General features: G+C 37.1%; 1 protein-coding gene across 4 annotated transcripts in view; it reads left to right on the top strand.

Annotated features, from left to right (window-relative positions):
* The window catches only part of NCOA2 (nuclear receptor coactivator 2), a 180,026-nt gene that overhangs the window by 90,970 nt on the left and 64,477 nt on the right, over window positions 1–24,579 (top strand). For all 4 annotated transcript variants that reach the window (XM_015618099.3, XM_015618102.3, XM_015618100.3 and 1 more), the window contains 2 exons: window positions 14,308–14,409; window positions 15,310–15,482. In XM_015618099.3, the coding sequence (XP_015473585.1) occupies window positions 14,327–14,409; window positions 15,310–15,482 (256 nt within the window). In that variant the 5' untranslated portion in view covers window positions 14,308–14,326. The remainder of the gene's footprint in view (window positions 1–14,307; window positions 14,410–15,309; window positions 15,483–24,579) is intronic.

Here is a 24,579-nt window from a genome sequence, read left to right as displayed (position 1 = left end):
TCGTATTTATCTCATGGTTATGCATGATGATGTCATTAAATATCTTGGCAGTATTTACCTTTCTTTTAACCTTGGGAGGACATCATTTAATATTGCAGATTAATTAACTAATAATATCCCCCTCAGAAAGGTTATTGGTAGTTACTTGTAGTAAGGTGAAGACAGTATGCTGTCTCCCCTGTTTGGGAAGTTGTTGCAGGCTTGTTGACTTTATTTTCCTCTCATACACAACATTAAGCCCAGCGTTTCTCCTTAAATCACAGCAATAATACTAATCCTGAACCACAAAAAAAGAAGCTAAAATTAAGTGATTTGATTTGTGAAGGAGTGCTGGTTGTCATTTCTTTAGAAATTTGCCTCCAAACTTAAGGGCAGGGTTGAAAGGATGGATATCAGTCATTACTGCAGTGCACTGGCAGTTTGCAAAAAGTGTGTTTTCCTGGATTCATATTGAAATAGTGGTGGTGACTATCATGCTTAGAGTTGGTTTAATAATTAACTAAATACATACAGGAAATGCCTTAGTTTATTTTATTTAGGACTTTGAAAAACTCATGCTACTTCGAGATAGGAGGGAGAAAGGAAAATATTATTTTTTAAATTGATGTAGTTTGTGTTTGAAGAGACTTTATTTCATACTGTGAGGGCAGAGCCAGAAACATAAACAAGTTTGCGCTATTTATTTGCTTGTTCTCTTTTGTCTCGGTTTGATTATTTTAATTGCAGCATAGTAACATTTTGGTACAGAGGCCTGGGGCAGGCGGTGCCGTTGAGTAGAGGCTTGAGAGCCTGTCACGTTCGCGGCACCAAATGTCGAAGCCACAAGAACAATGAAACTTCCTCTCTGCTTCTTGTGTTTTCTTCCTTTATTTCATTACAGAGGATCTAACGAGATAGTGGGGGCTGAGTAGTGCTTTCTGATATGTTGGCACTTAGGTTTTGTAGAAAAATAAATTTTTGCTGCTCGTACAGTCATTTTGATTTCCCTGATGCCTTTTAGGATGTGTTAAGGGGGGGAAACTGGAACAAAATCAACCTTTTGTGTAGACTGTGTTCTTCAGGTGGCTCTGTGTTCTCACAAAACTCAAGTTAGGATGTTTTCTTTTGTAAGCAATTTCTTACAGAATTCTGTATCTAGCAGATATAAAACTGTCTTTGACCAGAGTAATTTTGTTTGCCCACTTTTCAAAATTATGTATACTTAAGTAGTCAAGAGGGTTACACTGGTAATGTTCAGAAGGTGTTGCTCTTCTTCCTTTTTGTTCCCCTCCCCATTTTGTTGTCATCTCTGTAAGGAAAATTTCTTGTGCAGGGAAGGAAAGAAGGTGACTGCATTGCAAAATATACCAATATTGTAAGAAAAAAAGCCCTTCTTGGAAAGTGTGAACTTGAGGTATACTTTGAAATGTTGTCTTTTCACTCCAGAGTTCTTAGAACAATTTTTAATATTAAGTGTCATTGGAAAGTCAACTATCTGGTTAGATTTTATAATTAATTTTATTTATTTATTTATTTATTTATTTATTTATTTATTTATTTAGGCTAGTCATAGAAAATAATGAGGGAAGGTGTGAAAACCACCTTGCTTCTCAGAAGCTACTGTAATAAGTAGAATAAGTTTGTTAGCACATTACAATATATAATAGCCCCATAGTTGTAATAAGAAAGCTGAGTTAAGGACTGAGGACTGGATCTACAAGCCAAGCTGTTGGAGCTATGGAGTAAATGAGAAGGGTGTTTGTAAGTTGATAATCACTGTACTTGTGAGGAAATCCTGATGGAGTCGTTTTACTGCCTGCATTTCCCCTTAGCTTCTCTTACTGCTTATCTTCATCTGTGGCAGGCCTAGAAGGATGTCTGAATTGGACTAAAAATTATTATTAGCAGGTAAAGCTTTGGTCTCTGTAGGTGAGGCATAAGATGTGAAAGCCTGGGTCTTTCAGAAGTGGGCTGGTCTCAGCAGCCAGGCGTGAGGCTGACCCCTGCTTATTGCCCTGATAGCTGGAGGTGCACAGAGGGGCCTTGGGAAAGCTGTCTGGGTGGTGAGGATACAGAGCATAAGGAACAGTGCATTGGACAAAAATTGTAAATGAAGACTCAACCCAAAAGTTTATGATAGATGCATTTAATTTGCAGTGTGTGTTGTACCATCAGGATGCTGTACTGCTGTGATTTTCCATTCCTGATAGCATAGGCTGTTGTGATTGTGCAGCACGAGATTCTCATGAAGAAACTTCTGTTAGAACTGCATGGAATAAAATTATTTTTGGTCCTTTTCCTGAAGTTTTTCCAGGTGTTCAGTCCAAGTAGTTATAAATGTGTGTTATTTTTTGCTTTGAGGCAGTGTATTGCAGACTTCTGGTTAGCTCCTTCTATGAATGTAGTGGGTGTTCCTCTCTTTAGCAATTATATTCCATTACAGTCCAAAATTAAAAATACTTGGAAATAGTCATTGATTCCTTCTTAGCACTTGTGATTCTTCTTTTCTAGAAACTGTTGCATTATGGACAAAAATTAATTCCAGTTTATTTTTACAAAGAGAATAAAATGGCTCATAATTAGCATTCAGCTTTAATAGCAGAGTAACCTTGTTTTCTTTTGGGCTTCAGGATACAAGCATAGCTTTTTCAGGCCCATGGAATGATTTATGACCTACAAAAGAGAGAAATAACAGTTTGACATCTTCTTCTAGTAGACTAGGAGGAAAATCGAAGCTTCAGTGAAGTCAGTGATAAAATTCTGATTTATTTCAGTTGAGTCATAGCGTCCCCATAGAACTGTTCAATTTTCTTACAGTGTCGTTTCTGCTTTGGGGAGCTTATAGTGAGCTGTTGTAACACTTACAGGGTGCTGCCTGTAAGCATTGTGGAGGCCAAAGGTATATATGGATTTAAGACAGAATTAGGCATTGCTGAAGATAGGTTCAGAGGGAGGAGGAGGCACAGCAGCACTGCAGCTAAGCTTGTACCACTGATTGTCAGAGACAGTGGTGTCTCTGACATCTGCAGCTGCCTTGTACCTTCTTCCAAGATACCTGCAACAAGCTTCCATGGCAGACTAGTCACAAACTGTTTCTTTTGGTTGACTCATATAACTATTTCTATGAGTGTTTTATTTGGTCACAACCTGTATTCATATACTTATATATATATATATGTGTGTGTGTGTGTGTGTTTGTGTGTATACACATAGATGCACATGACTACAGAGCTGGTGTTCATCAGATTTTATTTCTTGGCAGTTGACTAAGTAAAGCAACATTTTTATGAGTTTAATGCTTTTAAGTGCTTTAAAATGGTAATTAAACTTTCATCTTTTTCTGTTATTGCTAGTTGCATTATTTTAGTGAAGCAAGTAAAATGAAGACCGACATGAAATTTGAAGTTTTTAGTAACTGTTATGCATGTTCACAGACCAGTTTTTGAGCTCATGGATGTATTAAGAACATCGAGTTAATCACACTTTGTTAGTGTTGGCAAGACACTCGTGTGTGGCTCTGACATAATTTGGTGTCTTTAATTTTTGTGCTTAGTAACAATGTGTGTAGTTAGCGTTCTCAATAGCTTGGCCAAAAGTTTTGTGTCCATCTAGCATCTATTTATTTTAACTACAAAACTGTAATTCTGCGTGTTTTGAGGTGATACAATCTTTCATGCATATAACTGTATTCTCTCAAAACGCATGTATTGGTTGCTCTTCCAACTTTATTAAGAAAAAACTTTTTCTCCTTCCCAATTCTTACACTGCTGCTCCAGTATAAATGGATGACACTGGTATGTGTACCAGTATCAGCAGGAAGCACCTGCTGAGGGAATCTACCTGTTCCTACAGAAACGGGATGGGAATAGAGGCCAAACTCTCCATCTGCACTCTCCCGTAACATCCGGAACCACATCCTTGCCACTAGGCAGGCACCCTCTGGGACCTCCGTCATAGGCTGAGGAGGACACCGAGTTTTCCAGGACAGACACTCTAAATGCATTTCAGAGGCAGAGAGGGTGGGTGAGCTGTACTGGGCACTGTAGTGAACAGGATAATTTGGCTATACAATGTAAAGAAGTGATGCAGCATTCTGAAGTTCTAGGGGGCATAGAGAGCATCAAAGTGAAGTCCAGTTCACCTCATAGAAAGCTAAAGTTACTGTCATTGAGGCCATTTGTGGAGCTGAGTACTACCATTTGTTTAACTTACATATAAGTATGTTTGACTTCAGACTATTGTTGACTTGCAACCCTCAGGAACAAAGCAGCTTGAATTCTTGATTCTTAATTTGAAAATTTGTTATTATACGCTGTTTAATTAAATGTATGCTTATGAAAACATCTCAGTGTTATAGAAGGAAGTGTGGAGTATGTATTTTGTACACATGTGTGCAGTGGGTTATTCTTTCACCATGATAACAATATCAAAAAGTGTAGAAATATTATGGATACTGTTTAGGTACACTTTCTGCAACTCAGAGTTTTAATTCAGTGCTTGGCATTCAAAAGAATGGCCTGAAGTTTCAACATGCTTCCTAGTAATGGGTGGTTGGGTAGTGAAGAAAAATATACTCTTGGTGCTGTAGGTATGTGAAAATTGAAAACATGAGTTCAGTTTTTGATGAGGCTCCAAAGAAGACACTTAGAGTTACTGAAGTGCAACAGAAGTTTCACTAAGGTTATGTGCTTTCAGTAAGAGTATCTACTCTGGGGCTGAAGGAACATTATTTTGATGCCCAGGTTAGATGTGAAAGGTGGCATGCAACATGAGCCTCTTTTTGCCAGAGCCTGGGGTGCACATCACACTTCACCTGATTGTGCAGACATGCTCAGCTGGTCCTAGTGACCAGGAGGACCAATATCTATCCAGCTGTGTGAAGTCATTGAAACTCAGATTAATAAATGAAGGAACTGAAATTCAAATATGATAGGTTGAATATCTCTGTGTGTAGGTCCTATAACTCTACATGTTACTTACCATATGCACCTTGTGTGGAAACATGCAGTGTTTCTGTCTGGCTTGCCCTCTACTTTTTACTTTTTACCTATACAGAACCATGTTTCCTGAGCTTTTTATCAATGGAATATATTTTATCAAATGTAAGCAGACTGGTGTTTGACAGGCAGTTAACTGGAGTGAAATCCTAGTGTAGGCAAGCCCACATTACAGAGATGTGTAAATGCCTTTGTTTATGTGATTGGTCATATTTCTCTCATTGCTAAGATGGCATCTTGAAAATCACACCAAACTGTATAAGCTTTCTGGTGTTGTAAGTAGTGCATACATTTGTGTCAGTTCTGAGATTAGAAAATGTTCCTGGATTTGAGTTTTTCCACTGTGCCTTACACTTGTGAGAGTTTCTCCATTTTTTCCTCTCTCTCAAGTCTGATTATCTCTTTGCTCTCTGGTGGTTTCTAGAGAGGAAAGTTGGTGTGGGAATTTAAGTGGACAAATAACAGTTTTGAAACTGAGATTGGCAGAGAAGATTCAGTAGGAGTCAAAATATGCTTAACTCACTGTTCCAGAAGTATCATCAACTGGAAATGAAAGCTGTTTAAATACAAAGTTTCCCATAATAATACCCTTTTCTGTGTTTTTAGATTTGCTTCATTTATCAGCTATGTTATTCACAAAGTTTTATTTTAAATCACAGTAGATATGAAACACTAAGCTTCAAAATCAGTCTCATAAGTTGTTAATAATTGTGAACTATGAGAGAAAAATCTAGATTAAATAAACAATTTATGTGGGAATTTGGACTCCTTTTCCAAAGTAAATGCTTGCAGGCTTAGTATTTTTGTAGCCATAGTTTAATGCTTATTAAATGCATGATAGGAAGCTGAATAGATTTAGAATAACTTCAGGTTTGGTTTTTTGACTTAGCTACCTACCTAATACAAACAAAAGGATGTAAGAGTGACATAGGTAGATAGATAGATAGATATTCTGGCATTATATTTTGTTATTTAATTTCTTGTTTAATGGGAAGTTTTAGTGATATTAACCTGCAAATTTTGTCCTTGAGTACTGAGAGTCACAAACAATTTTTGATAACTAGAGAAATAGAAACCCAGACCTGAAATTGCAATACAGTCTTGAAGGTTTTTTCGGTAGTAACACCTGTTTCCTCTCCGATGGTGTTTTGATGAAAACAGATCTTTTCCTCTTTAAAAGCAGAAATTAAGCAAACCTGTAGTATATTAAGAAAAAAAAAAGAAAAAAGAAAAAAAAGGTACTTCCTTCTTCTGATATTTTTCCTCAGTTGTTTTATTAGAGCCTGGTTTTGCTATTCCTGGGCATATTAGAGGTGCTGACGTAGGCTAATCCATAAGCAGCTGAGTGAGTGGCTCTGTTAAGAGCCTTAGCCTATGGGAATACAGAAGGTAGGAGCCAGCCTACAGCGCTGGGGTCAGTCTGGAGGGGTTTTGGCAAAGTCTCAAGCAGAACTGAGGGTTTCTTAAACCTGTGGGTTTGAGTAGCTGAGAAAAACCTCTTTCTCCTTCAAGATGTAGGTGGATTTTACAGAAAGTCATATTAAAAAAAGTCTGTAACACTGAACATTAATGTTAGCCATTTATTTGATTGTTACAGCATGTGTTAAAGAGCTGCTGCCGCCCATTTGCAGCCTAATGTGTTTATTAGACAATCTTCCCAGTGGCATCTTGAAGTGTCTGTCAGGTAAAAAATTCATGAGCATTATTGGCTTTCAGGCTGCAAATGGAGTATGTTGTCTTCTTACTGTCTAGTACACCACTCTAAAGCCATTACACAGGAGTGAGGGAAAAGATTGAGGAAGGAGCCTTCAGCTTAAAAATGTGAGTAGTAGGTGTTGGAGCCAGTTTTCAGTTCTTTTATACATGGGTTCAATGGCATTTCTAAGAAAATTATGTTTCTTTTCTTAGTTATAGTTTGTGGAGTTGAAGAATAAAGTAGAGCTTGGTAAATACTGCCATAAATCTTGTTTTAATGTTACCTGTAATAGACTGTCTTTAAAATAGAAAGAATAGAAAAGATAGAAGAGGCTACAGGTACATGTCAGATTTTAGTACAAATCCTTTAAAGGTGACTAGAGTCTTTCAACTTGCTGCTGTTACCTTCCTGAAAGGAGCAGAAATTCTGTTCTCCCTTTTTGCTTTGTACTGTGTGACTGTTGTAGGTTTTAGACAGTTTCACCTATAGTAAAAGTGATAGTGCTGTTTTGAGAAAGCATACCCTTAAATAAATTAGTTCATGTTTTTAATGTGAGGTTATGATCACCAACCAAGGTATTGGACATCCTGTTTATTTTGGCAGATTGGCATTGTTTTGTTTGGTATTCCAGGTGTTTAGTGGTGAAGGACAGGAATATGTAAGTTGGTTGTAGCGGATGTGGCTTACTTATACCAGGGGTTCAGAAGGTTGTTTTAATATATCTTAATGTCTCTGTCACATTTCTTAGTAGTGGATCTCTTGCTTAAATCTTATTTTACCAGACAATGAAGTCTTTTTTTCCCCTTGTTCCTTTTATTTTCTTTGATTTTCACCTCCTGGTTTTTTTATTTATTTTCAAACCCTTCTTCATGTCTGTCTGGATTTGTCAGAGCACCTGTGCCAAGCGAGTTTGCGTGTGAGAAGGCTGAGCTTCTCCAGGTGCAGTGCAGCGCGTGGGGCGGGCGGGCTGCGTTCAGTGCCTGCGACTCTGACAAGGTGCTACCGTGGAACGTGCTGGGAGTTCAAGTTCCTCCTCAACTGACCAAGGAAAGGTTGGCCTTAGGCTCCAGTGGCCCCCCCTCTCTGATCTAATATCTTATCCTGCCTCTGACAGCGATTTCCTTTGGAGGCCTGGGAAAGTGGCTAGCAAGCATTGCCTTCCTCGAAAAGGTTGAGGATTGCAGTATGTATCAATACTAAATATTTTCCGGTTCTGAAATGAAGCCAGTGAAAAAAATAGTTCATAAGTAGGAAAAAATGTGAAGAATCAGAATTTGCATGTGACTTCCAACTTTCCTCTGGCTTCTACCAGAATTGATGTTATGCACAGTACATTTCTAATCTTGAAACTGAGATAGAAAGTTTTCTAGTCATGGCAACTTCACAGGAAAAAAGGATGAGCTATAATAGATGTATGTTTTGAGTAAACAACCACAGAATTAAAAGCTGGTTTTTTTTAAATCAGCTGTTAGAGAAAATTTTTTGCCAAACTTTTCACTGACTTGTAGTATTTTTGGTCCGTCAGCAGTATTTTTCTGTTTTTTACTCTGTAAAACACTGACTTTAGTAAATCTCTTTGATATGTATTGGTTGTATGTACACTCATTTCACGTGTTGGTGGGCTGGAGGGGTGGTAGTATAGTACTGCTACCTGATTGTCCACTATATGGTACTTTACATATTGTTTGCTGCTTTTCAGGTTGAACTAGCGGCTTTGAAGGTGTAATCCTCATTTATTCTTTAACTGCATTTGTTAGGCTTATAATAAATCTGACAGTTTAACAGGCCTTGTTTGGAAGATGGCCTGTTCTGATAAGAGATAAAATGCACATTATCTTCTTCTACATTGACTCTGGATGATTAACTGAATTCACTGGTGCTGAGGATCAGTGTTGGAAGGCTTATTCTGCATGCCGTGTTCCTTCATGACATTTGAGGAGTTGAAGAGATGTAAAAATTCACACAAGTGATTTGTGCTATTTTCCTCTCTCCCACTTCATTGTGCCTCTGCTTTTCTTTCCCATTTGAAAGATGGATGTTTACTATTGCTTTATAATTAGGTTAAGTCTCTCTGTGGACTCCAACTTCAACAGTTGCTGGTGGAGGATGTAAAGGAGGATGTGCTCTCACGACAAGAGCAAAGACTATTGTTTTATAACTGATAACAACAAAAACAAAACAAACCCAAAGAAAATAAAAGAAAAAAGAATTTAAGCATATTTCAGACTCTGTTATTTCAGTCACACCCAGCGTGTGGTAGAAACTGGTTAGGTGTCAATGAATGTAATTACTAATATGTACTCTCCTAAATATTTTAAATTTAATTTTTCAGTGTTTGTGATTTACATTTAACAATTGGAATAGTTAGCCAGTGTTTTTTTTTTACAAGTATTTTGGGTGTTTGGCCTGTGGTAATGAAATGAAAAGAGAGGAAAAATGCACTTCTGGACTTAAATATAAATAGGAAAAAAATACTAAGTTACCTGAGATGTCCTGTTGTTGCGGGTCATCAGTAGGAGAGTAAAATTAGTTCTTTGGATATTTTTAGTAATAATATATCTGATTCTCTAATTATCTCCTTCCTTGTAGGAAAATGCTACAGTGAATGTACTTTTATTTCTATTGCTCTATTGCTCATTTATGCCCAGTGGAATTGAAGCTTAAGTCAGCATTAGAAGTTCAGGTCTTAGTTATCGTTGCAGTTCTGGTGTTTTGTTGGGATAGGACACATGGAAAAAACCATAATATAGAGTAGAAGAATCTGGTGCCATCACTGAAGGCAAAATACCAATTCCACAGTGGGATATTATGTTTGTATTTTGGAGTGCAATACAGCTCTCAAACAACTTACACAATGAAAAAGGGAGGGCCTGGTGTTGCATGACAATTCATTCTGTGAGACATGCATTCAAATTTAACTTGGTAAGACAATTTCTTTTAAAATAGAACTTACTTAGTTCAGTATATAACATATCATGATACTCATTTTTTCATTATCAAGCATGTTTTTATCTCTCCTCAAAGCAGTGATTACTGCTGGTTTTGTTTTTACTAATTTCCAGTTTGGTTAATCATTTTTCTATACCTTGCTAAAGAACCCTTACCAACATTTTCTTGATTTTTGTATTTGTATATGATAGAGCTGATACTACATTTCCACTACTTCCAAAGCATGGAATAGATTGAATTGTTTAATTTCTTTATCTTTCTTCTTTCTGAAAATTCCTGTAGAGATGTATAAAAAGATCAGTGGAGCAGGATACATGCTGCTTTCTAATACAAGTTCCCTTAAGGGGAAGTTTACTGGAGTAAAACTTGGAGTCTCTGACTTGTCATTCTATTCATAATGTCTTTAGTTTTGAATTGTCATGCTTCCTGGAAGAATTCAGACTTCAAATGTGGGACTTCTGTTTTCTGAGCTGAGAAGTTCTATGAGTGGTTCAGAAAAGTTGTTTGAGTGATTCAGGAACCTAGGAATATCTAAAAGTGCTTTAGAAGTTCCTTCCTTCTGTTTTTAAAATACTGAATGATATAATGTTATGAATGTTTGTGTTGTGTAAAACTCTTGGTAATAATTAACTACCAAAACATTTTGATACAGATTAGTTAATATGTATGGAGGAAGGCAGAAACCAAAAAGCATAATATGTTATTTAGCTGCTTCGATCCACAGATGTTCATTTCTGTGTCTAAAATTCATCTATCAATTCAATAAAAAATCATGACATTTTCTCTTTCTTACTTGGAAGTTTCCAGGGCCCTGCTCCTTGGTACTATATGTGCCCAGAAGTAGTTTCTTCAGGGAAATGTAGTTTTAGTTTCTTGCTTGTGCATTGTACGTACACATGAAATTTGTAGAGGTACCTAAACTTTCTCAAGTTCTTCATTTAGCGGTATGCATTGGTCTTCATTGTGAATTAGCTCATGGAAAAATATGTGAAACAGCTGCTTTCTTTTTAAAAGACACGAGGAAACGGGGAGAATGTTTGCCTCTTTGACTCGTTAGAGTCATTGCTGAGAAATGGGAGATGGAGCTTTGCTACCCTCCTCAGCCAAAGGGAGTTAAACCTCAATCCTTCTGTCTTCAGTGTTTGAGCTGCTTGCTCATGAGTTTAGCGGTATAGAGCACACCCCTAAAGATTCTGCACTGCAAGAGTTGATCAGCCTTGCCCTCTTTGCTTCTTAAACATCCAGCTTTGGCAGCAGGTAGCCTAGTGCCCAGGAGGCTGTCCTGCATGGTGGGAAATGCAGGCATGGGAGCTCTCTCTGAAAACGCCATCTCCATCACCCAGTTTCTGGCTGTTTTAGTTAAGATAGTGTTACAGAAGACTCTATCCACACCTTCTAAAAGTTGATTCTTCCTCATTTCTCCTAACTAGGGAATAGATTTTAGTTTCTGAATTCCAAAAGAAAACCTGACTTTTTAACTATCCCAGTCAGACCCTAAATACCTAGGGAGACAAGGGTTTGGGGCACATCCTTTTGATTTTAGTACTGTGTGCTAGATAGGGATGAGTATCTTTCATTTTAGCCTTTGAGATTTTTTAGATCTCTTTAATATCATCTGTCTAGCTCTCCACTTTCCAGGACACCTATCTCTGGATTTTACATTCTGCTCTGGAGCACAGTCACCTACAAGACAAGAAAATGGTCTATAAAAATCTTTGGGGTATAGAACATGATTTTTAGTTAAGAAATAAAGGAGAACAGAAAGCAAACATGGTAGTAGGTGGTAGATTTCCAGAAATAAATTATGATGAGTGAGAAAGAAATGGGTAACTCATTCTAAGAAAAAACTGATAATGCTGCTGAGAAAAAGATGTAATAGCCTGTCAGTGCAAACTGAATAAAATAAATACATTTATTATTTGTTTGCAACTATTTGCTGTGTTTAATAAGGAGAGAAGAAGGTGCTAGTTTTGTAATTATGGTACCACTTTTGTTCCCCATAATACAGAAGGATGAAGTCTAGAGTTTAGGGTGGGAGATGAGTTTTAATATGTCCTTCAAAGGCTGATAAGTGTGGACCTAGTGGGATTCCTACAGAAGAGCATCAGTGTGAATGCAAGAATTGATTTATGCATTGGTGGAGCTACCGGTGAAACTTTGGTTCCCACAAAAACAAAACTTCCCTTTAAAGTAGGTCTGACAGAGTAGGTAGGAAAGCTGTCAGTAACAATGTCAACAAGTTCCATGAGAAATATTGTATCATGTCAGTTCTGTATGCTTTCTTGAGGAGGAAGGCATTTTGGAGAGTGGTGTCCACCCTAAATGTTTACCTTCGTACTACTTGGGAGGGAAAGGGAGTGAGGAGATGACAGCTGAAGGTTTGACAGGTATTTGTGAATTGTTACGCTTGTTTTTCTCAAGAAAAACAGCTGATTTACATTTCTCAGGTATTACTTGGGAAGCATAAAAAATGAAGGGATTCCCCAGCTTAATGTTCTGGACTTTAGGTCACCATCTGAGTCTAGATGAGAGATCAGATCTTGGGAATGTACAGCTTTTATCATGCTGACAATTTTTTCTTACCTTGGTCAGTGAAAAATTTAGTCATTGAAACAGAGCTGCAAGGACAGTTCCAGCTCTCCACTGACAAAACTTCTGTTTAAATATTGTCAGTTTCCTTAATAGTATCTTACACCTTCCTCGGAGCTCTTACTTGTGATACTTGTGAAATTGGAAGGAAGTGCTTGGCTCCTAATCTATGAACGTATATATTATATACATATATATATTATCCAACTACTCCTGTAGTACTACATCCTTCACAGCTTCCCTTTGAGAGCTGTGTCTGCTCTGCCACAGAACCACAGCCTTCTTGCTCTTCTGCAGTGGGGTCTTCTCAAAATAATAGCAGCATGTATGTATATGTAGATACTGATATGCATGTATAGACTCAGTAGAGAAAAGGTAATTCAGATATCTTTCAAATACAATCTGATCCCATTCGTGTCAAAGAGCAGATGGAAGCTATATGTTACAGCATGATACATGGAACTTGAGCAGTATCTAGAAGAAGGGAAACTACTTCACTCTCTGCTCAGAGTGGTTAAAAAAATACTGAGATCAGCTCAGTTGGTCAGAGCATGGAGTTAGTAACACCAGGGTTGAGGGTTTGATCCCGGTATTCACTTAAGAGTTGGACTCAGTGATCTGTTTGGGTCCCTTCCAACTCAGAATATTCTGTGAAATTTACTTTCAGTAAAATGAAATTATTTTTTATCTTCTAATTTAGGACAATGTTAGGTGGTGGTTAGTTCTGAATGTGAGATGGCTCCAACTCATCATTTGCTTGCTCAGGTTTCAGTGAGTAGCCTTTCTCAGCATTAACTGCTTTGACCCTAGTCTTTGGGCTGCTTCTGCCAATATCTGCAATGTCTTCACTCATTGGGATTTCCAGTGTGAACATCTGATTACCAGCACTGGCTGGCTGCTAGATTTAAAAAAACGTCAAAAAGAAAAAGGGAAGGGCACTGTGTCTTTAACCCCTGGCAGCTCACTCAGTAGGTTCAGTGCATGACTGACCAGGCCAGCAGGGAAAGGAAATGGTGGGACAGAAATGAAGGACTTGGAGGTGGTGAACTCCCTTGTTTTGATACCTGATTTTCACTTTATGCCAAAGTGAAATGGTCATACAATTACAGGCTCCAGCTCTTATTTTAGTATGGTATGAATCACCTCCTGGATACACTCACCTCCTTCATGGCCCTCATTCTTCTTTTTCTGCTAATCCCAAACAATACAGGAGCTCTCTGAAATGTCCAGCAACACCTCTCTGCCATCATCCTCATAAAACTGCTAGCAACTAGGCAGATGCTGAGCTAGGACTGCCCCATCTTGCATGAATTTTTGATCATTTGTATCGTCTTCCTATGTTCTCTGATGATTCCTACCTCTAGAATATTGGTACTTGTTGAGAAACATGTAATCTGGGGTAGGCAAGTTTCATGTGCTTCTACAGGGCAAAGGGAAACCAACAGTTCGGAGCAGGGCAGGGTTTCCACAGTCTGTTTATTGCACATATTATGAGCTTGTGTTGTTTTACTACGTTAGCTTGACAAGGTACCCTCCATATGAGGTAAATTATACAAAATACAAAATATTTATCAGTTCGTCAGCGATCCCTAATGCTGACAGATGTTCTGTTTCTACAGTTTTGTACATGTACTTTGCAGGCATTATCTTCTGATTTTTAACTAAAGCTTCATGTACTACCTTTTCATGTAGCTGAGACACATGTTTTATTTCATGTATTTTAGTTCTGCTGTATTTTTCTTCTTGTATGGCTCTTTTTCCTTTGTCTTTCATCATTCAACCTTGCAAATTTGCTATGAAAATACAGCAACCCAGGCACAAAATATATTTATCTCTTCTTATGTAACTGGTAACAATCAAAGAGATTATAATGCTTTACTTGCCCAGCACAAATTTTCTTCTCAAGGAGTTTTGTGTAGCATTTCGTGGGGTCATAAACACAGTGGATTTATTGGTGTCTTTCAAACAAGCTCTGTTTCGAATGATGGATTTGCCAAGTAATATCTTAGCTGAGCATGGAATGAGAAACTTGGAAATACGAACTGAGAACTCAAGACACTTCCACCATAACCCTTTCTTGTACTTTCTTCCTTTTAGTTGCTGATATGTGTTCAAGATGAGTGGGATGGGAGAAAATACCTCTGACCCATCCAGAGCAGAGTCAAGAAAGCGCAAGGATCCCGACCAGGTTGGACCCAGGTTAGACCATTTACTTCTGGAAATATTGAGAGAATGAGTTAAAAAAATGTTACATGTGCTTCTGTTTTCCAGTTAGAAGATGACAAACAACATTCTTGCAAAGAGAAGTCAGTGCCAAACTACTTTATTGCAGTCATTCTGTGTTATTGAGGGTTTGGGATGGGGATGGGAACTATTCTCTTTTATTATTATTTGTTTGTTTATTTTTGAATCCAGTATTGTGTCAAAATGCAGAATTTTGGTGACAGTTTAGGAGAGATGTAAAAATCTTTTTTAGCTTTCACTGTAAGAAGTCTTCAGTCACTCACTTTGTCAATCTGAGATTTTTTTTTTACCACCTCTGTTGTACATTATAATCTAGGTCATGAAAAATATTTTCCAGCTTTAGAGCAGCTCTGTAACCAACAGAAATACATTTTAAAGCATAACGACTCATTCATCATCTAAAGAGTGTTCACAAGGAAGCAGGGAGTATGGATTGCTCAGTTTAACTAAGCTGGTTTATTTTCTCATATACAATCACTCTATTGGAGTTCTGTTTGGATTCTAGTGGAGAATCTATCTGGATTCTCAACCCCATGTGGGAGGGATGCTTGTAAATATTCAAATCCTTCCCCACTCCCCCAAAATAATCTTGTGTTTCTAATCCCAATCCTCTTCAAAACAAAAACATGAGTGCTCTGAAAAAAATAAGTGACATCTTTTCTAATGCTCTTTTCCTTGTTCCAGAGGAAACCTTTCTGCTTGAGAAACTTGTAAGTTATATTTTAGTAGTGAGAGAGGGCAGTTCTCTCTCTGTTTTTGTTAAACTACTGTCAAATCTTTGAAATCATCTTTGAGTTGGCCACAAGGCAAGTAAACTGACATTAAAGACAGCATTTTTATAAACTCCTCTTTCAGCCCTAAAAGAAGCACTGAGAAACGCAATCGTGAGCAAGAGAATAAATACATTGAAGAACTTGCAGAGCTGATTTTTGCAAATTTTAATGATATTGACAACTTTAACTTTAAACCTGACAAATGTGCAATCTTGAAAGAAACTGTGAAGCAAATTCGTCAGATAAAAGAACAAGGTAAGAAGACTAATTAATTGACTTTGAATATTTTGTGTTGATTATTTTATTTTGGGCTAACCTGATAGTCTCTTCAGCTTTTCTTTAGCAAATTCCCATGTTTTTCATTAATCAGGAATGAATAATGCTCTACAGTCATGTGAATAGTGTGTGCTAAGTATCATATTCAGTATTTATAAAATAAGCTTCACTGAAAATTTAGGGAGAGAGAAGATCGGTCAGCCTGATGGCATGTAGTGGAATTGAAATCACTTTCACAAAAGTTAAACTATCAGATGGCTTTGAGGAAAAAAACCACATACTCTTACATGGGTGATGAATCCATGCAAAAGAGAAATAATCCAGGAGTGTGGGGTATGTAAGTGTTCTGCATATTCGTTTTGCTTTCTTTTGTTGGTATGAATAGATATTGTGGACTAAATTATCTGCGTCCTTTAAATGATGACATCATATCCTCAACTACAATAGATTTGAAACTATTCTAATCTCTAGATAGGGTCCTGTTATAAATGTAAACCACAGAACGTGACAGTTTTCTTCCTGTTGTTCGTCTAGAAGATTAGTTTTGTATTTCTTTTCTTTTGGTATATTTCCTATTCAAAGAGAAAACCCAGATCTTTTAGAAACTTTAAATTTTTTGGAAGTGGGTTTTGTGGCACAGGTCTGTCTAGGCAGGCACATTGCAGGTGTTTGAGGCAGATAGAAATTCTTACAGTGGGTGCATATAATTTTTCTTTTAATGTAGAAGATGTATATCTCTTTGTAAACTGTGTTTAGAGTGATTCCTTTGATTTTCAAACACTTTACACGTCTTGCATTTTTTCACTTTTCTGTGGGAAAATAATTCTTTTCCATACTAAGTGTGTAAAATTATAAAATTGAAGACTTGATGTTTAATAATTTAGATATGTAATTATCTAAATATATAAGTAGATCTGCAGTTTTAGACATCAGTATATTCAAAGCTAAATGGAAAGTGGAAAGAGTCAGATTGTGTCAGCTGCCTCCAAAGTGGCTCTAGCTGATTAATCTTAGGGAGTGTTCCTATTTCTTAGCTTGTTCTCTTCCTTTTGCTGTTAGGTTGCTAGGATTTTCAAGTGGATATTCTAGTGATGTTGCCATGCCCCATATTAGAAGTGTACTTGTTAACCTGACACAGTGTCCGTCATTGTTTTGCACCTTGCTGTCTCTTGAGATCTTCTTTATCCCTATTTTTTTCATCCTTTTCTCAAATTGATTCTTAAATTATTTTTTTTGCTGTCACCAAGCAACATATACTCCTTACCTTTACCTGAGAAAAGGAAAAGGACAAAAAAATTGTGTTTTCCCAGGAAGTGGGCGCACAAAGGAAAATCTGCTAGCAGTTCTAGAAAATCTAGTCTGAACATCTGGCTCTAACTCACAGTAACTTTATCAAATGGAGGGTTTTATTGTTTAGGACCAATGTGATAACGATACTTTTATATTATAATTATATTTAATATTATAATTATTAGAATAAAATATTCACACTCACCAGACCAGGTTATATGTAAACTGTCATCATGCACCTGAATTGTGCCAAAGATGAATGTGCAGTTTGTTTTTTAAGGTCATAAAGTCTTACTGGAAAACCAACTGAATATACAGTTTGAAGACAGCCTAAACTGCTGTGAGCACTGTTTATTTCAACAAGTGGAAGTAGTTTGCAACCCTTGAGCAATAAAGACACTAAATTGCTCTTTTTGATGTTGATTTGTTAAATGAGGTTCTTCAGTTGAGGACAATTAGATGTTCTGGTAACTGGGTATTCACATAAAACAGCTGGTACAGACTGACTTTCAGGCTCTTTAAGGGGCACTGCAAAACACTGATGCCTTCAAGGTGGTCATTAATAACATTTCAGGGTCTAGACATAAAGATCAGAATATTTGAAATTATTCCTTTGAGCTGATAAAGGTTTGATGCCTATTCCTACATAGAAGGTACTTCTGTTTTTTGTAATAGCAAATTTAAAAGAAAATTTAAGAAAAATTCAAATGACAGCGTAGTCTGAAATGCAATATTATTTTGGAACAGGCATTTCATTAACAAAAATGTCTTACATATATTAAATGTCCAGATTGCACAAACAGTACAGCGTACCTCTGTACTTCTGTTGAGTGCCACAAGAAACCTGACATAAACAATGCAAACAGGTTGAAGACCCAGTGAGGCTATTACTATTGCTCTCTCGTGTTTTATAGGTAGTTTATCACCTCACATTGGGAATCCTGCACTTAGATATGCTCATCATTTAAATGATCATTTAAAACTTTTAGGTTGTTACAAATCTTCCTGATTGGTTTTCCACTGTCATGACCTGTTAGAACACCTTGACAGCAGTCAAAAACTTGCTTTATGTATTTCTAAAAAAAAAGTCATTAAAATAATGTTATACTTGCATGAAGTGCCATGAGACTCAGGTTAAAAATAATGTTTTATTGCAGTTTTTTTGTTGATTTTTAGTCTTATGCAGAATACTTGTAGGACAAAACCAAATAAACATCCTGAAACTCTCAGTGATTCTACACTGACATGGACATATTAAGATGGTTTAGTGGTCACACACTAGGTCTGCCCTGCATTTCTTCCAAAGCAGATTAGATTAAATCAGTGAGAACTTAATTTACAGTTTTCTTATTTAGAAGTTTTAGTGAAGAGGTTGTTTCTTTGAAATAAATACTAAAAATTTGAATTGCACATGAAGATCTAATTACTCACAAAAGCACAGTCAGTTATAAATACCTCTATTAAGGTAAAGTAGTAAAGCTGCTGAAAGCAACAAGTTTTCTAGCTGCTACTGAGATTTGTCAAGGAAACTTTATTCTAGGTTCTAGGAATGAGAACAAGGAAGGATGAAATGCAGATTGATATATGTTTCCCATGTCAAGCTAGCTGGGCTGGTAGCTGAAAAAAAGTAATAGATCTTTTGCTTTAATACTCTGTAATTTAGTATAATGTTATCCTGATCTATTTTATATGGAAATATAGACTTGGAATACTTTATCTGTTATCTTTATATCGTTTCTCACAGTATATACTTCAAAGATTCCTAAGTTGTGGTATGTTAGAGTTTCTGTTTATTACAATTTGAAGGCAAGTTTTAAATGCATATGTAAAGCTGAATTTATTAAAAGAATTTAAGATATTTGGAAGATGTAACCATAGCGTGAAGTTTTCATCTGGATTTTGAAATGGTTTTGGTACTTGGGAAAGTGATGACAAGTTCTTTTACAAAAGCTTAATTTTCTTCTGAGGACTTTTATCATATTATCTTACAATGATAGGATAGAGATTTTGTGAATGTCCAGAGGAGATGAAAAATTGTGATTATAGCATGAAGATGAAACAGAAGTTGTATTCATGTAAATCTTAAGTGGATATCTCTACTGGGATTTGAGACTTGTGTTTCAAGCACTTGGGAAAAGATTCATTCAGTTTTTTTATTTATAACATAGAAGTAATTTGGAACAGTTGTGTTGCATGTTCTTTGAAGTGTAAGCTCTTCTGCTGTTTGCAGTCCATGTTAAGTTTCTTGGAAAGAGTAATAGTCATATATGTAGCAGATGTGTTCATAATGTGTACAAGCAAGTAAGTTCTGATTTGCACATGCTTAATTCAAAAAGCTTGTGTTAGGCAAGTGTAAAGACCATTGGGAATAAATGTTCCTTTATATGCCAGACAGGCAAGAAACTATAAAGCCATTTGATTATACTTAAACAATATGCTTAGTAAAATAGTGTCTGATTGATTTTAGGATCCTATCTTATTTTAAGAAGCAACTTCAGCACTTAAGACACTAATTTGTATTCTATAAGTACTGCTGAAAATGTTTTCTCATGTCTGAAGACCACACAATTTTGACAGCAAATAAAAGTAATCTGACTTTTCTTCTTCCTTAGTTGACAATCAGTTGAACTGTTTCCCATCAATCTCATTTGATTTTAGTCCTTTACCTTCATTCTTGTCACCAGGCTGAGTTCCCTCATTATGGTAGGGGATTTTTTTCTCATTATTTTTTCGACTACTTTGTCTCTGTTTTGCTGCGTTTTGTGGGGTTTTGTTTTGTTTTGGTTTTTGGTTTTTTTTCTTCCTCTTTTGGATATAAAGCAGGTTATAAAAATTAAAAAACCCTTTCCCTTAGTTGCAGCTCCTTTTATCTGTCATGTTGGCCCCAGTCTCAGCAGGTAAATAACTTGTCTTTTAAAGAAGAGACTATTTGTCGCATTTCACTGTTTGAACAACTCTTGCTTCAGACTTCTAAACTTCATTTTCTTCATTATCTAGTTGTGCTTTTAGCCTCCTGTCTAAATATCAGCAATGCAGTAGGTATGGGGGATACTGAAGATCACCTTAAGCTTCTTCAGCAGTTTCTCCAGCTAAGTCTCCTCTGACCTCTTTGGTTGGAGTGCTGAGGAATGCATCCTGACATAAGTACAAGACGTGAGGTTGTTTTTTTCAAGTCCCCTGAGTTCCTTTTATTAAAAGCCCGGTCTCCATCTCTTATTTCTCTCCTTTTCTCCAAGCCTTTTTGTCTTCTGTAGTATTTTTTTAAGATGGCATCTACCTGTCTTATTTAGATTCACTTAGAGTGGGATGTAATCTACTGTGGTAAAATATCCTCAAATATGATTTTATATCACTTCCATTTTCCTGCAGAGTCCAGTTTTCATGTGTCACCAGTTTCTGAAGAGGTTTTGTGTTCTGTAGATCAGCTTTTCAGTGGTTCAGGGAAGGGATATTGGGTGGCAACAGCTGTTAATGTACACTTCTGAGTTGTGAAACAGGTCTTGTTTTCAGAATAGCCTTTAAAGACAGACCTTGGACAGAATGAATCACCCTGTGAAAGCAAAGTAGTGTTGGGAGAGGGAGAAGTGCTTGATTGAGAGAGACATGCGTGGAAACCTGTATGAACTTAAAAAGAGGGCTTGTAGTTAATCCTATTTATCTTCTTTTTCTAGTTTCACATTTGATAGCAGAACCAGTTTTTGCTTCCCTGTAGCAGTAATATGTAATCACAGGGGCACTCCAGCAGATAGTGTATTGTTGCCTCCAGCACCAGTATGCAAGTAAAATTGCTTGCTAAAAGAAAGCAGCATGGTCTTAATGCTGTAATGAGGTGTTGTTTTGGCTGCTGCTCCTTTGAATTTATCAGATCTGAGTTTAGATTCATATTTCACAAGGTATTTAAGCAACTGCCTAACTTTAAGCAGATGAGTATTCCCTGTTAAGTCAGTGGAACTACTTAAAGGTTCAAAGTTATGTGCATAAATATCTTGCAAAATCAGGATATTAAGGGAAGAGAGCATATGCAGACTTGTGTTTTGTCTGTTGGTTTTTTGTTTTGCAAATATTTTACTGTGTCAATTTTATTGTAATTATATTTTTATATTAATCATATTTGAGATGAGTTATTCAAATTTTATGCCAGTTTTTGAATATTTTTATTTTTGAAGGAATTCTACATGGCTATCACTATTTTTATATACTGTATTTTCAGTCTGATAGGATTTTAAGACTGAATTAAGTATCACAGGAATTTGTGCTTGAAGTCATGGAATTTATGCAGAGCATGTACAAAAAAAACCAAAACCAAAACAACTATTATTGAGTTTGCTTTGCTGTCTCCTCTACCTACAGCTGAGAGTGATGCACTGAAAGTGTCTTTGATCTTCCTCTGTACATTGTAAAGTTTTCTAGCTAAATATGCAGTTTATGTTGACTTTACTACTTGCATGGCTCCAAAGAACTACTGATTCACTGAAGAATTTAAAGTGGCTTTAGGTAATGCACAGCATCAGTTTCTTTTCTACATCTCATGAAAAGTATCATTGGCCAGCAGAGCCATCAAGTGGGAAGCTTGCTGGTGTTTGCTTATTTTATTGGAGCTGTGTATCATGCAAAATATTAGATTAGACCTTATCTACACGTAAGTTAAGGCATTTGAACTATATTAAGATTATTCTGCAGAGGCAGTGTTATAATGTAATTAATACTACTTACTGAATAATAGCTGAAGACATTTTATGACATAACTGTGGCCACACTGTGATCAGACAATTAAAAGATGGGGATTGTTCAGCATGGGGTGGAGAAGGCTCTGGGGAGGCCTCATTGCAGCTTTTCAGTTTGTAGAGGGGACTTAGCAGAAAGACAGAGAGAGAAGTCTTACTGAGGCCTGTGGTGCCAGAGCAAGAGGCAGTGGTTTTTAGTGGAAAGAGGATAGAATTAGATTGGACATAAAAAAGAAGTTCTTTATTTTGTGGGTAATGAGGCACTGGAGAGCAGGTTGCCCAGAGAAGTTGTGGATACACCATCCCTGGAAGTGTTTAGAGCCAGATGGGATGGGGCTTTAAGCAACTTGGTCTAGTGAAAGATGTCCTTACCCAAGGTGAGAGGGGTGGACTAAGTGATCTGTAACTCTCTCTTCCAACCCAAGCCCATCTGTAGTTCTATGATTCTCTTGCTTCAAGAAAACGGGTAAAATGATCATCAAGTGTGCAGGCTGCAAACTGACCTGTGGAAAGTAAGTCAGCTGTTGAAAAGCCCTGGTTTCACCATCCCTGCCCTCCTGATCATGAGTTTCCATTTCCTCCCCTACCATGACAGTAGCATTTCTGCAGCTGTGTGATGAGCCTGAGCAGTGTTTTTGAGGTGTTGTAGAGGATCTGTCTCACCATGGGTCCTTGGTGGGGCCCCACTCCCACACAGATCCAGGTGTGCCAGGGACGACTGAGCTGGGTCAATGCCCACAACTGTCTTGGTGATGTTGGGCGTTGCAGGGTGTCACGTGATGGCTGTCACCTAACAAGACAGTCTTCTTGACCATGGTCTTCAGCTTAGTCAGTGATGGATGATTTCCATGCCAGAGATAATTTGCTTGAGTTTTAGACTGAAAATCTAAGTTTGACTTCAAGTTATGGGTCAAAGTTAAATGGAATGTTACTCTTAGCTGCTGAGGTACTGGTTTTTTTCCAGGTAGACATAGTCATTACTGGCAAGTGCTGCAGGAAAACCTTCTTGTTTGTTTTGCATCCTACTTACAAATATAAGTAATATTCTTTGTTTCCTTTGGTCTTTGTTTTCATTTATAACTTCTGAATGTCCATGAGAAAAAAAATAACCTAGCAAAGCATGACTGTTCATATTATATAGCTGCAGAGATGATTGCAGTGTAAGAAGTTGTGATCTATAACACCAGTGCTGGAGAATGCTATAAAGGACTGAGCTGCTTCTCGTATATTTAACCTTCTTTGGGGGATATGTGTCAAGTGTTCCCTCTTTGTTCTTTACAGGAATATTTTCACTAAAGTTTTGGTTTAGTTACTTTAATACGTAAGGATCATATTATGGTCTATGTACTACTGGAATTGTAGTTAAAATGTCTTGCATAAGGGAGATGGAGACATCCCTTCTTGAAATTCTGGGTTTTGGAGGCCGCCTCCTTGGTGAGTGTATTGTTCTCAGACTGCATTTAAATTGTCACTGAGCACTTTAAACTTCAAAATTTTGCAGGTTTGTTCAGGGGGTTTTTTGCAGTTTATCATGTGATCTCTTATGAAGTGTAAATATTATAAATTCATTTAGCATTTTTATTTGAGGGGAAAATAACATACAGAAATACAGACTGACATCTGTCCCTCCACAATATGGACTAAGCTTTTGAGTCGTGTTTCTCACCAGCTGTTCTGTCTTCAGAGGTGTGGTCAGAAACAAAGGCTGAGTCTAGGTGCTAAAAAATAAATGCTGAGTTTAAGGGCTGAAAAAGAACTAGCCTTCTGATTTGAGTCTTAATGATTATGTTTTTAGTCCCTTGTTGCTGGGTGGTTTGCAGTGTAAAAGGTGCTGACTGTAGAACACCAAATCTCGCTGTGTGCTTTAGATTAGTGTATGCAACGTCTTAATCTCAGCAGCACATAAAGCAAGTAAATGAAGGAGACTTCATGTTACCTTGGCTCTCTGTCTGCAGCTTAATTTATGGAATAGCAAATTAATTCACTGTGAATAGTGATGATACTTCAGTCAAAAAAAGATCATCTATTTTAAGAAATCTAGCTTTTGTTACACAGCTTTTATCTTTTCTTTTTAAAGACTGCAGCTTGAAAAGCAATAATATAATATTTACTCAAAATAGGGTGCAGTGCCTTTCATACCATGTTTGAATCCTGAAAACCTGTGGATTCACAGCACATTGAAGAAGCATTGATCAAAGGCTTCTCTGTGTTCAAACTAGGACCAAGATAATTGCATCTGTTCTAAGTCATGCATTTTGTTACTGCTGTAAAATATTGTATATGTGGACAGTTAGTTGGAAATAGGTGTCCTTGAATGTGAAATCACCAAGGATATGAAAAACAATTAATAAGTCACCTATTACTACTTCAACATTCAGTTTCTTTTATGGAAACCCACAGTGGGCAGCTGGGGGAAAATGACAGACTGCAGATTGAAGGAAGACTTGTCAAGTGATCAGTTGCTTGCTCTGTCATGAGCACTGTTGAGCTCATAGTGAATGCCCTCAGACAAACAACTAGAGAGTCAATACATACACGCTTTCTGTTTGCTTTCATCATTATGGGGTGTTGGGACATCCCTAATTATTTTACAGGACAAGGAGCACCCTTAATTCATTCACTGCGTGCTTAAACACACACCTACTATCCTTCCCTACTTTAACTTGCACAAGATCAGAGCAAATGCCAGAAAGGGGAGACAGAAAGGTACATAAATTAAGTTCTGCTAAAGTGGATAACTCTATAAACCATAAATCCATTAAATAGATACTCCATAAATGGAAATGCTTCAGATATGCCCATGTTATCTGAAAAAGTATCCTTATGCTCCTTTGGATGAAGCAACCGTGTTTTACCTCCCTTCAGAGGCCCAAGTCGTCTCAGAGCAGAAATGCATGTCCCTGCATCTTGCTTTCCTCTCTGGCATGGTCCAAAATGGAGCTCCACAGTGTGCCTGCCACAGAGGGACAGCACACAAAGGCAGGATACAGCCTAACAGCTGGAATTTGTGACAGACTCATACAGAAGGGGCGGATTGTTAATGGGAAGTTAACAGAATTCAG

Source organism: Parus major, chromosome 2, assembly GCF_001522545.3.
Source record: "Parus major isolate Abel chromosome 2, Parus_major1.1, whole genome shotgun sequence".
NCBI lineage: Eukaryota > Metazoa > Chordata > Aves > Passeriformes > Paridae > Parus > Parus major.
Note: the sequence above shows the minus strand (reverse complement) of the source record. Positions and strands in the feature narration are given on the sequence as shown.